The sequence below is a fragment of the Neophocaena asiaeorientalis genome, unplaced genomic scaffold, assembly GCF_003031525.2.
Source record: "Neophocaena asiaeorientalis asiaeorientalis breed wild unplaced genomic scaffold, Neophocaena_asiaeorientalis_V1.1 scaffold148, whole genome shotgun sequence".
Taxonomy (NCBI): domain Eukaryota; kingdom Metazoa; phylum Chordata; class Mammalia; order Artiodactyla; family Phocoenidae; genus Neophocaena; species Neophocaena asiaeorientalis.
Genome location: NW_020174050.1, coordinates 6,682,553 through 6,696,126, shown reverse-complemented (window position 1 = coordinate 6,696,126; position 13,574 = coordinate 6,682,553). Strand labels below are relative to the sequence as shown.

The following is a 13,574-nucleotide window of genomic DNA, read 5'->3' as shown; positions in this document are numbered from 1 at the left end:
AAAAAAAAAGAAAAAAATCTCAATAAGGCCCTGTTAAAGCACTTAATAACGTAATTTTTCAAACTCTCCAAAAGAATGGATTGCAAAATGTACTCCTAGATTACTGAATGATGTAATCTGGAGTGTAGAGGTATCAGTTCTAATCCAGCTAAACACTGGAGCATATCTACCAAAAATGACAATTTCAATTTTTAAGTAGTTGATCCAAAGCCATTTTCTCCCACAATAATTAAACCTCAAGTCTAGTGTTTTATTAACTCCTACTTCATGACAATAAAACCATATCATCTATAGAAATTTGCTCCTGAGGAGAAGGAGTGGATTAAGGAATACATGTGTCTAATTCATCCAAAAGTGAATCAAGTAATTAAGGTTTTTTTTTGTTTTGTTTTGTTTTTGCGGTACACGGGCCTCTCACTGCTGTGGCCTCTCCCGTTGCGGAGCACAGGCTCCGGACGCGCAGGCCCAGCGGCCATGGCTCACGGGCCCAGCCGCTCCGCGGCATGTGGGATCTTCCCAGACCGGGGCACGAACCCGTGTCCCCTGTATCGGCAGGCGGACTCTCAACCACTGCGCCATCAGGGAAGCCCCCTAGTAATTAAGTTTTTTTAAAAAGAGGGAGAAGCTAAAATACACCCTTGTTTACCCAACTTAATATGATCATGTGAGTCAGCACAAGACCATTCCAATTAACCTTGATTCTACTGTAAATATAAAATCGACCTTTAAAAAGTAAGCCATAATAGAAATGTAAGGATATTTCTCTGCTCCTCTTACTTGTGTGACTCTTTCTATTGACACAAATATCACTAACTCAACCTAAGAACACAAAACAGTCTCAGCATTGAAGGTAGTATATGACTAAACCACCACAGTATTTCCAACTGATGTATCAGACTATCTGATAAAAATCACTTGCCCAAGGCAGCTGAATTAATTATGCTTATTCTAATTTTGCAAAGGAAAGTACACCGTCCATGCATATTCCAGCAAAAAGAGCAGCTAAAGGAGCAGTGGCTGCTGCAGCACAGCAGTGGCCAAGTTAACCTACGGTTACATCGAGGACACACACCAAAAATTAAATGAAGTAGTTTCCATTCAAGTTACATAAAATGATGGATCCATACCGGGTCCTAAGTAAAAGTTAAACCAGCATCTCTAATCTAACAGCTCAACAAATTTAATAGGAAAATACTTTGGACAGAGGTCTCAAAAGAATGTTCCTGCTTAAAATTTGTTAACATTTTTTCCTTCCACAAAGACACTTTTTCTCTCCCACAGACTTCCAGCTATTACACTTACAGTAATTTACCTGAAAAGAGAAATACCCACTCTAATTTTGCAATCATAAATACTTCAAGCATTAATTTGTTATTTTTGTCTGTTGACCTATGGAAAGTATTATAGAAACTTACATGTTAGGCAAAGATGTTCTACAAACCTTATTCTATGGACTGTTGAAATGAAACCAAATTTAGCAGCTCATTAAATAAATGTGTTCAATCATAATGTAAAGACTAATGGCACTATAAATATGCCAGGATAGTATATTTGGGATAGCCCTGGTAGCTGTTCCTAGAAGTTATTGATCACAGCCCTCTCTTTACATCTCCCCAAATGGTAACCCAGAGCCAATGACTGAAAACCTTCAAGGAAACCCTATCTTAATCTCTGATTTCTTTTCAAAGGTACATTAAAATGTCCGAGATTTTTTTCAACAAAAAATATATAGGAAGACAGTGGGTGAAGAGCATAAATGAAGCAAGACTGGCCATGAGTTGATAATCACTGAAGCTAGGTGGCAGGTACATGATAAACCACTGCACTGTTCTGCCTATATTTGTATGTATTTTTTAACTTCCATAATAAATTTTAAGTGTATCTAAATAAGCAAGTTCCTGGTTTCCCACAGAAAACAGGTATTAAAATAAATTTATTTATTATCAAAACAACAAGAAATAACAAGTGTTGGTAGAATGTGGAAAAAAGGGAACCCTTGTGCAATGCTGGTGGGAATGTAAATTGGTACAGCTACTGTGGTAAACAGTACGGAGGTCTTTCAAAAAGTTGAAAATAGAGTACCATATAATCCATCAATTCTCCTTCTGAGTATGTATCTGAAGGAAACAAAAACACTAACTCAAAAAGATATCTGCTCCCCCGTGTTCACTGCAGCATTATTTACAAAAGCCAAGATATGGAAGCAACCTAAGTATCCATCAATGGATGAATGGATAAAGAAAATGAGAGGCAGGCATACACACACACACACACACACACACACACACACACACACACACCATGGAATATTACTCAGTCATTAAAAAAGAGAAGGAAATCTTGCCATCTGCAACAACATGAATGAACGTGAGGGCATTATGCTAAGTGAAATTGGTCAGACAGACAACAAATACCATATGATCTCACTTAAAAAAAAAAAAGACATACAGAGAACAGACTGGTTCATTATATATTATATATCACTATTTCATGCACAAAGTTAAGAGATAAAAAAATTAATCTTAGTAGTTACATTTAACAGTATATTCTGGAATATATGATAAATTATGGTAAACCTTTGATATCCAACCTTAACCTGAAAAACCAAGTTTGGCTTCAAAGCGTCCAAAGAAATCTCTGCAGGGAAAGTACATCCTACTTAGTATCTGACAGCAGATGCCCTGACCCTCACCCAGAAAATCAAAAATTAGGTTACTCAGGAAGAATTATAATGACATCAGTAGTAGTGGTAGTGGGTGCTATAGTAGTAATAATGATAGTAGTATTAAAGGCCATCTCTTTCTGAGTACTCACACATACTAAGAAGCACTTCTCATAATTCATTTAATTTTCACAATAACCTTAAGAGGTAGGTCATTTAATATGCTCATTTTAGAAATCAAACAGAAATAAATGGAGCTGCCCCGTATTCTGTACCCAATAGGTGACAGAGCAGATGCAAGCCTAGGCCATTTGGCTCCAGAGGCCAAATTGCTCTTAATCTCCACAATGTACTTCCTTAACCACTGTAACAGAAGCTAAAAGAAAGGTGAAGCAACCAGCCTTCTGTTCACTCATCAAAACTATTCAGTAATCCTGTTAGTTATGCTTCTCATTCTCCTCTAAATATTCTCTAAGTTCTTTTCAACTCTTAGATCCAAAAATGCAAAGTGATTCTCTCCTCATTGCCCCCCGCAATCCATCTTCAATACTTGTCTATTGGAAAAGTTAACAGAAGCTAAGAAGGAAAATTCTAAATAATTGCTACTTTTAAGAAGTAAAGTCTGCAGAAAGTTAATAAACTGAGCTTTGTGGACAGTAGTTAATATAATTAACAATTATTATCATTAATATATTAAATATTATTATATAAATAATAATAACTACCCTTGACCAAACTGGTGATAATCAAAAGTATATTCAAATACTTATATAACCACAAACCATACAGTTTTAACAAAGATTAAGCATGGCTATTTCATTTTCAAAAATCTTGAATCATATAAAATAGATGTAAACAGCATTAGTAAATCTATTCATACTAAGAAGATATATTTTTTTAAATGCTTTATCTTATAAATAAATGTGGGGCAACTACATTGTATGAATAGACAGTTGGCAATAAAAAGTTTCACTTTCAAAAACTAAGAGCACTGCTAGGTAGTTTCTGGTTTCTGAAGGTAGAATTTACTTGAAAGCAATGTAAATCACCAATTAGTTTATTATAAAAGCAGACAGAGGAACCTAAATAGGATGGTGAGAAACAGGCATGGTCACATGCAAAAAACGTAGAAAATAAAATTGCAAAGAATCTAAATGTTTTCTAAAAACCACTGCATTATAGATAAGTATGTTCGGGTTTTAAAAAATCTCTACTTTGTTATTAAGCTTTTACTACTCAAGACAATATTTAAAAAGTAAAGTCCACAAAAGCCCTTTGACAGGAGATAAAATACCAACATTTACTTGAGTGCTTTTATTTTATTCAACCTTGTTTTTTTATTTCTGCCTAGCTCTGAGAAATCAGTTCAAAGAAATTAATACATGGCCAAATTTATACTAACATTGATAAAACTAAAATCTGTACATTTATTGAAAAATAAAGCAAGCATATGATGCCCAGTAAAGCATCAATGAACTAGAGTCCAATTAGATCCTAAAATTATCTGCAGTGTTTAGCTTTACTACCTTCCTACTGTACACAAACACACATACCCATACACACATACATAGAGAAGGAAAACAAACAAACCTAACACAAGAAAATAAGATCTCAAATAGAAAGAAGCCTCACATGTGAAACAGAATCCCATCCCATCCCTACAGGCTGTAGGAGCTGTAGCTGGTATGTGATTTATCAGTCTACTCAAATGAGAACCTAATCCTAGGTTGCAGAGTTAGTGTACTGGAGCCTGTGTCTGAAGTTTAAGCAGGACTTATAAACCTGAGATATAAACTGGCTGTGGCAAGAGGGAAGATTGGAAACAACTGGATCTCTTAGAATCTACACTGTTGCATTCTGAATGAAACGTTGAAAATCTCTCAATTATAGCTGTGCAAATAAACCAGAAATTTCTTGTTGTAACTATCAAAAAAAAAAATAAGATCTCATCACTATAAGCAAATTAAATCATGAATCAGGGTATATACTGTCCAGCCTCTCATACAGTTTTGTCCAATGAGAATACTGAGTTGCGAAGACACTGCAAGATCCTCAATAAAATCCTCAGTCCAGCTGTGATTAAAGCTTTATACTTAACAACAAAACAGTGCCACAGATACAATGATTTACAACAAGGGCTTCAATAAAAGGTTAAACTTCAATTAGCCAGAGCACTCAACTGCCAAAGCAAATTCCTCAATCTATTTTTTGAGCATTCCAATTAATGAGTTTTTTCCATGCTTTTGATGCCCTAATTTTTGGACAATGAAGGAAGAAAGCAACTGGATAAGACAGAGCAGCTTATGGGTATGAAGTTTATTCAAATATACTCTAAAATATGTTTGCTCTCTAAAAAAAATTCACATTCTGCAAAATGGCAGGCTAAAAATAACAGGGCTAATGAGGAAAAGAGAGCTGGGACAAACCACTGAAAAAAAAACTATACAGCTCTGTCACCAGAACACTGACAAAAACATTAACTGGTATCTGGGAAGGTAACTTGGGCTGACCAGGCAGGTAGCTTAATTTGGCTGAAGGCTGCCACGAGGACATAAAAACACATCAAAATAAGACTAGGAGGTTCTCAACCAGTAAGATAAAAGTGCAGTTCCAAGCCAGCGAGTGTGCTAGTCAGGAGGCCATCCATTGGTAGAGAGTCACACAAAAGCTGAGAGGTAGACCTCTCTGGGAAGAAAACCTCAGGTACAAGCATTCTTATTAATGTTCTCCAGTTGTAGTGGAAAGTCTACAAGCTGGCAGTGCAGCAGCCAAGCTCAGGGCGACTTCCTTCCCCTACAAGTTATAACGCCAGCTCCCCCACAGCTGCCCTGCCTCCCCTCGCCTAGGAAAAGCATTCCACGTGAAGCAATGTAATTTTTGTGTTCAACTGACATAATTCTCTGATTTCCAACATGTATGAGCAAATCCACATTAAAGAAACAAAAAGATCATGCTTTAAATAAGTTTGCAAAGTAAAGCTAGATATCCTTTTAGGCTCCGTTTTCTTTTCTTTTTTTTTTTTTTTTATCTTTCTCAGCATAACATTGTGTGATAGTTCAGGGCTGTGATTTTAATCCATAGTGTAAACTATACAGTTAGTCATTTTGGAATACAGTAAGTTCCTATCAGCAAACAAACATGCTATAAAATCTCCCATCTAAACAAACAAACTCCTTTGGCACCACATCCTCCTATAGGAAAGAGTCGTGCATACTTACTGACTCGACTCTGAACTTTATATTCTCTTTTGAACTCATTCCACTTAGACTTTGGTCCCCAGCACTTCACTGAAACAGTTCTTGTTAAGAGTCACTGATGACTTCTCTGTTGTTGATCCAGTGGTCAGCTTTCGGTCCTCGTTTTACTTGACCTATTCTTAGTATTTGAAGTAGTTGTTCTTAAAGCCTGGTTTCACTTAGTTTTGGGGATACCACTCTCTTTAGGTTTTCTTCCTCTCTTTCTGCTTCTTCTGAGTGTCCTTTGTTGGTTCCTCCAAATATTGGAGTAACTCAGGCCACTGCTTCCTCTCTTTCTGCTACTTCTGAGTGTCCTTTGTTGGTTCCTCCAAATACTGGAGTAATTCAGGGTTCATATTATAAACTTCTTTTGTTTATATACGTGCACTTAAGGTGACCTCTTCCTGTCTCATGGTTTTAAATACTATCTAACTTAAGATCTAAATTTATATCAACCACAACTTCTTTCCTGAACTCCAGAGTCATATATCTGATAGCCTGTTTAATATCTCCACCTTAGTATATAATGGTCACCTTGAGCTTAATATGTCCAAATCTAAACTGATTTTCCTTCCAAAACTGGCTCATCCCACATGTATTTCCCAATCACGGTAAAGGCACCTCCATTCTTCTCCTCACTCAGGTCATAAACCTTGGAGTCATCCTTGCCTCTCTTCCTCTTTCACCCTCCCATCCAATCCACTAGCAAATCATGATGACTATATCTTGTAAATATAATCAGAATTAGACGACATCTTGCCCCCATCACTGCTACCATCCCGGTGCAAGACAAATTCATCTCACTCTTGTTTTCTTGCAGTAACTTCTGAACTTCTCGCTGAGCTTATACCTTTCCCATCTTCTTGCCTCCTTACCCCTCTACTGACTACTCTTCACATAGTAGCTGAAATGATCCTTTTTAATAATGATGTTTTTTCATAAAAATAATGTTACTCTTCTACCCAAAGAGCTCAGTGGCCCCCTCATCTCATAATTAAAGCCGTGGTCCTTTTGATGGCCTACTAGACCCTACACTCTTCCTGCTGCCTGTTCTTGTAATTGAAGTTTCATTGGAACATGACCACACTCATTCATTTACATATTGTCTGTGACTGCTTTCAGTAAAACAGCAGAGTTGAGTCATTGTAACAGAGACTCTATGGTCTGCAAAGCTTAGCTATTTACTGACTGTCTGGCCTGTTACAGAAAAAGTTTGCTGACCCTTGCTCTAGAATGTAAGGTTCTTTTTTATTTTGACATCTTTATTGGAGTATAATTGCTTTACAATGGTGTGTTAGTTTCTGCTTTATAACAAAGTGAATCAGTTATACATATAGATATGTTCCCATATCTCTTCCCTCTTGTGTCTCCCTCCCTCCCACCCTCCCTATCCTCCATTTTCTTTTGATTATTTTTCTTCTGGAGTGTTTGCCCTTTTCTTTTTCAGTTACATGAGTTAGCCAATTGTCAAGTGTGTAACATAAATTACAAAAGTTAGCCAATTGTCAAGTGTGTAATAAATTTTTTTTCCAGTTTACCATTTGACTTTATGCTTGGGTTCATGGTTTGGGGGAACTTTTAATGGTTTAAATTTATATGTCAATGGGTTCATCTTTTCTATTTCCTGAGATTAAAAGCCTAGTTTACACATTACCTACTCCAGTGTTATAAATAAATTCAGACATATTTTCTTCAAGTACATTTATGTTTTATTTTTTGCATTTAAGTCTTTGATTTATCTGAAATTTTAGCATAATGTTTGAAGTAGAGATCCAGTCTGATTTTTCATCCACAAGTGGATAATAAAGTTTTGTATTTCCATCTGTTTTTCCCCACTGAGTTGAACTGCTATCTTTATTATACAAAACCTCAAATATATTTACATTGACCCTCTTTTCTACTGCACTGATCTCAGTGGCTGGAGGCTATGACAGAGGATGTTTAAAATGGAAAAAACAGAGTAGAAATGCTAGAAATACTTTAATTGAAACAGTGCAGGGCAGTGCTGCTTAAATACTGCAACTTCCTAACATATTTTATATCTGATGATCCTCCTCCTCCTCCAAATCATCTTCTTCAGAAAATTGTACCATGTGCGTATATAAAATATTAAATTACAGTACCTGTCAAAAAGGAAGAAAAAATTCTTAAAAGAGGCTGTAATGAAAACTGAGGTATTCTTTTGGAATCAAAGGCCCACAGGATTACTCCTTCTGACATACACTTAGGTTGCTTTCTAATTTTATAATCAATAAGGAATATTAAAAAGAGTGGCCAAATAAACTACTATCTAAGATTGGCAATACTGTGATTTAAAGAAGCAACAGGTCTGGATATTTGGATTTCAAAAGTTCAAAGACTGAATAATTAAATGTTACGCTGTAAGTTTTTCCAGAAATTCCAGTTTCCTTAATTATATAATCTCTATGTTTTATAAAACCTTATCTAGAGCTTAAAAATATCCATGTACTAATCATTAATTAATCTGCTTTCATTCCTATAGAAGTCTTATAAACATCTTTTTCAATGTATTTCTTGACTATAGTTTCATAAAATTATAATACATGAAATTAAAAGACTAGGTTTAGGTAAAGGAATGGAAACAGCAGGCCCTAAGTACGGTTATCTTATAATTTTTTTTAATAAATTTTCCAAGTACTTACTTATTAAACAATGTATGTTATGGGAGTAACGGGAATTGTCTGGGATGGTGAAGCTGCCATCACAGATAGCAACCTGACTCTCACCAAAAGGAAGAGTGAAGAAACAAAGTTTATACAGCAAACATCCCAGGGCCTGTAAAACAAAGAAGCATGAATATCATCAGAGCTCAGGTATCAACTTAACCACAAGACAAAAAAAAAGTAGCCACAAACCAAGAACTAAATATGTTATTAAAAAAAATAAAAGCCTAATGTTTCTATACTGTATCAATCTTTTCACAAATTACAACTTAAACTAATGCACTTAATTTTTAAAAAGGCATTTAACTGCATCATTACCATATTTTTCTATCACATCTGTGGCTAGCTGGCTGAATTAATGTTATCATGGAACTCTAGATCATGAATGATATAACTAAAATTATAAGTGGCTGGTTCCCTTCGGGAGAAAAATTACACTTTTATTTCTTTCACAAGGAAAATATATATTTAGTACGTAACTAGCATGTAACAACCAACGATGTAAGCACAAGGCTCCTCCGAGCAGAGTTCTTTAAAAATTCACTATAATATCTGTTTTAAAATTCCAACTACGAGTTAACCAGCACAGTTAAACTTAGCAGACAACCATCAATACTGATTATTCCCTGATTTTCACTGATTTCACTGAGCACGTCATTATTTCATAATATATTATTCACTGAGCACATAATATAAAAATTCGTTCTCTACTTCTATATATAATCCTACAATTTTAATTCTATATTACACTAGTCATATTTGCACCTGGGTAATCTATATAAAATTCAAAAAGGAAGGGCTCTGTCTGCTTCACTTGCATGGATTCACAGACATCATAGCACCAATAAATCTACTTGCTGACAATGAAGACAAAACACCCCAAAACACAAATTGCATCTGGAAAGGTAGCACAGGAAATTTTTAGCTAAACTGCCAACAGCTCACACCTGACACACAGTAATAAAATGTGATTTTCTGCTCAAGAAATCATTATGCTGTCACAGGAAGTGTCACCTATAAGCCTAATGAGTGTAAGGGGTGATTCTAATTCTAAATTGATTACATAAAATTATCCAGTAGTAACTATACAATTACATCAGCAATAACTGAAATTTGGCCTATCTAAAAATTAGCAAATCAGCTTTCCTTCGTTGGATTTTCTCCACACAGAAACTTAGCAAACCCAATTAACAAATACACTAGCTTTATAACTACTATGAAGATCACAGTATACAGAAATACCTTTCTGAGTTCAACAATATTAACTTACAACACATTATTTTCAATACTATAACAGTCTTACAATGAAAAAAGTTTAAATACTCTAGAAATTTCAATATATTAGTACAAAAACATTACTAGATTATTTACCATATGACTAACAAAAGTATTAAGATTCTGAATAGAAATAACCAGTTCAATGTGGCTTTAAAAAAATTTACAATGCTTTTTTTTATAAGGAAGATATTTTCAGCTTTTATGCAACAGATTGAGCGTAAGCCTTCCTTAAAAGCACTAAAAAATATATTATTAATGGTGTAATATCTGCATTAAATTACACATTTCTTCTGCCCAAATGATAGGCCAACAAGATCTGCATTTTAGCCAGTTTTATCTTGTCAATCAAACCTTTAATAACGTATCTTCTGTTGTGGGAGTTCCCAGATAACAATTTAGATAGCAATGCCAGTGTACTTAAAAAACATAAATCTAAAATACTCTTGCTTTACAGAGTGTGAGCACAGTGAGGTGTCCTAATTTTTTTTCACACCAAAGGCATTTCCCTCTTTATCCATTTGATACAATGAGAACTGTTGAAGAAACAGGAGGGAACGAATGACCTTATTTTGAAGGCTGAGTATCACCGTCTTTAATTTTCCTCGTTAAAAGGTAACATGAAGCATCTGTCACTGAATTTCCTACTGGTCAATAAAATCAGCATCCTAGTTCTCAGGATAAAAATAACCTACAATGAAAACTTCAAAACAAAAATTTTTTTCCCAAAATATATATGCTAAATGAATACTTTAACCTCAATATCATCACCCTCTGAATCAGCAATATTTTTTTTCTGGATATTCTTGAATTCACACCTAAAATGTTGTAGCATTTCATCTGAGCTAAGACAAGCATTAAAATGGCATCACCGAAATTAAAACTCTGTCAAGCATATAAACACAGATTCTGTTTTCTGATTACTTTTCTGGCTTCTTTTTTATCCTTGAGTATCTACTTGTCATCCCACAGCTATACCAAGTTATCCATTATGGAAATACTGTCCCATATACTAACCTGTAAATGGTATAAATTTTAAACGTATCACTGACAATTTAGTATGCTGCCTGGCATGCATTCGAAGCCTGGTGAAAAATGAAAACAACAAAAAAAGATTCCCTCCTTTTTGTTAAGATATTGGGCTACAATCGCATTCTTAGAGACTTTTTTTTTTTTTAAATCAACCCTTGATGATTTCAAAACAGCAGTCAAGCTATAATGTCTGTTGTTTCCTCTGCTGTTGAAATACGCTTTTAGGTAATGTGGATTTCAACATCAGTCACAAAATTAGGCCAGGAAAGACTTCCACAATCACCTCCTCTAATTAATCCTTTCACTTTATAAATTAAGATCCAGCTGAATTTGCTTTCTACATTATACTGCAAGCCATTTACTATAAACCATTTAATGAGTCAATTGTTAACGCTGAGAAGAGCAACGGAATTTGAGTCACACAAGCTGGTGATCTGTAAGCAGTATCAAATTACCTAAATCAAACCTATTCATGGTTTGATTAAATTATGTATATGGTTAAAAATTCAACTACCACGAGATTTAAGAACCACCGGTCAAAGAGTGTATATTATGTAGACAAAGGAAAACCAATCATAGATACTCTTTTTTTTTTTTTTATCTTGCAAGAATATCTGGTATCCCAACACCTGTAAGAGAAGGCCAGGAGAGGGGCACCAAGAAGATATTCATTTGGGTTCACACATTACACTCGACTACTTTCTAAACATTACGTTTTAAAACAAAATAAATATGACTTTTCTTGGAAATTCTAGAACTACTTCCAAAGGAGTATTTTTCCTCCATCCCTAACATAGCCACTAGTGGTACATGTGGCTAAATACGTGATAAATTTAAATGAGCTCACATCTAACACAGAGTTTCCTGCTAGTTTATTAAATATAGCCCAAACATATTTTACTTCTGAAATAAGTTCTAAAGAAGTGCGGGCACTCTAACATAAAGTTCAACTCTATAGAAACATGATATATCTCAATAATTCAATCCAGATATAGATGCTAAATGATAAAGAACCTAAATATATACAGGTTAGTCAATGGTATGTTTATAATTTTTAAAAAGTTTTACTCATGTTAGTTTCCACTAAAAAGATCCTAAAATATTCCAGAAAATTATCAACAATATTACATAAGAATTAGGTCTAGCTTTTCCATACTGTGATCAACCAAAATTGCACTCAAATCAAAAAAAAATGTTAACAATCATATATAATTTAAATTCTAAAAAATACTGTGATAAAAAGTTACATTATATGGAAATCCTTTATTTGCCTTTTTATACCTAAGCTTTCCATCTCAGGATCAAGAAGATAATATGTGCTAATATTTTTCTTCTGAAGAAGAAGCTTTACTGTCCACCACTCTCTGCTACTTGTTAGGAAATACCTTGCGGAGGACAGGGGGAAAATAATCAGATTTTGTTAATTTGGTTAGTGAAAATGTCAGCCTTTCTTGGCCTTACCCAGATATCAGCCTTGGTGGTGATAGGTTTCCCTCCATAAAGGTTGATCATTTCAGGGGCTCTGTATGACAGAGTTGTATACCTGGCAGTAAATAAGTAAAATGGAGTGGAGATATAAAAAAAAAGACAGATACTACATTGTTTCTACATAAAATACTACGAAAAACTTTTAGGTTCGATAACATTATAAAGAAAGAATACTATTTTAAAAGCTCATTAAAAGTCCATCAAGGATTAAACAATACAAAGCATCTATACACATTTTTATTCAACAAGTGCAATTGCATCTATAATGATAAAAACAATTTTTAATAGAAAAATTTTAAATAAAGGTGATGTATGGGAAACGTAGTTTTCCTTGAATTTCTTATAGGAAATAATACAATTTGACTATGAAAATATCCTTATCAAAATATTTTGGTCTATTAATTTAAAAGTACCTCTCAAAAAATTAATTTCTATGTTTATTAAGCAGCTTGTTTTTATGGACTCTAACATAATTCCTTGCACATGGTAGTAAATCTCCTTTAGGTTTGTTTTTATAATTGTTGTTTTAAAAGTAATCGCGTTGCCATAATGAACTATTATTATACTAATTAAGTACAGTTCTAAAACTGTCAGCATAAGCAATCTGGAATTAAGATACTGTGAATAAATATTTACCAGTATAAAAACTCCAAATCCATTATGAACAGAATAAAGTAGTGCTCAATGAACAGAATAAAGCAGTGCAGAAATTATTAGAATATCAAAGGAATTCCTATAGTATGGCATAATTTAAGATTCATTTTCAGTGTTTATATGTTTTATTTTACATGAATTATCTTAAAGCTCAATATTCTACCATGTTACTTTTTCCAAATTACCCTGACTGGGTGATACATTCTGATGATACTACTACAGAGGAGTGATCTAAGAAACCAGAATATAAACTACATGAGGACGGGACTTTTTTTTTTTTTTATTCACTGCTATACTGTATACCAACAACAGTGTCCACTACATTGTAGGCCCTGAATAATTACCTGTTAACTGAATAAATGGTTAGATCATTAACTCAACTGAGCCACAAAGCACAAGAACCCATGAGCTTATTACATTCATCACTAGTGTACAATTCTGCTGAACCTTAACTATACTTCAGATCTTAACAGCAAGAAATGAAACTTCCAGCAAGTCAAAGACGCTTGAGCAGAATTCTGCAGCTGTCATTACACATCACAA

General features: G+C 34.3%; 1 protein-coding gene across 1 annotated transcript in view; it reads right to left on the bottom strand.

Moving 5' to 3' along the window:
• The window catches only part of BMP2K (BMP2 inducible kinase), a 121,283-nt gene that overhangs the window by 41,988 nt on the left and 65,721 nt on the right, over positions 1 to 13,574 (bottom strand). The window contains exons 9-10 of the mRNA XM_024754097.1: positions 12,351 to 12,432; positions 8,562 to 8,694 (exon numbers count right to left, since the gene is read on the bottom strand). Coding sequence (XP_024609865.1) covers positions 8,562 to 8,694; positions 12,351 to 12,432 — 215 coding nt within the window. The remainder of the gene's footprint in view (positions 1 to 8,561; positions 8,695 to 12,350; positions 12,433 to 13,574) is intronic.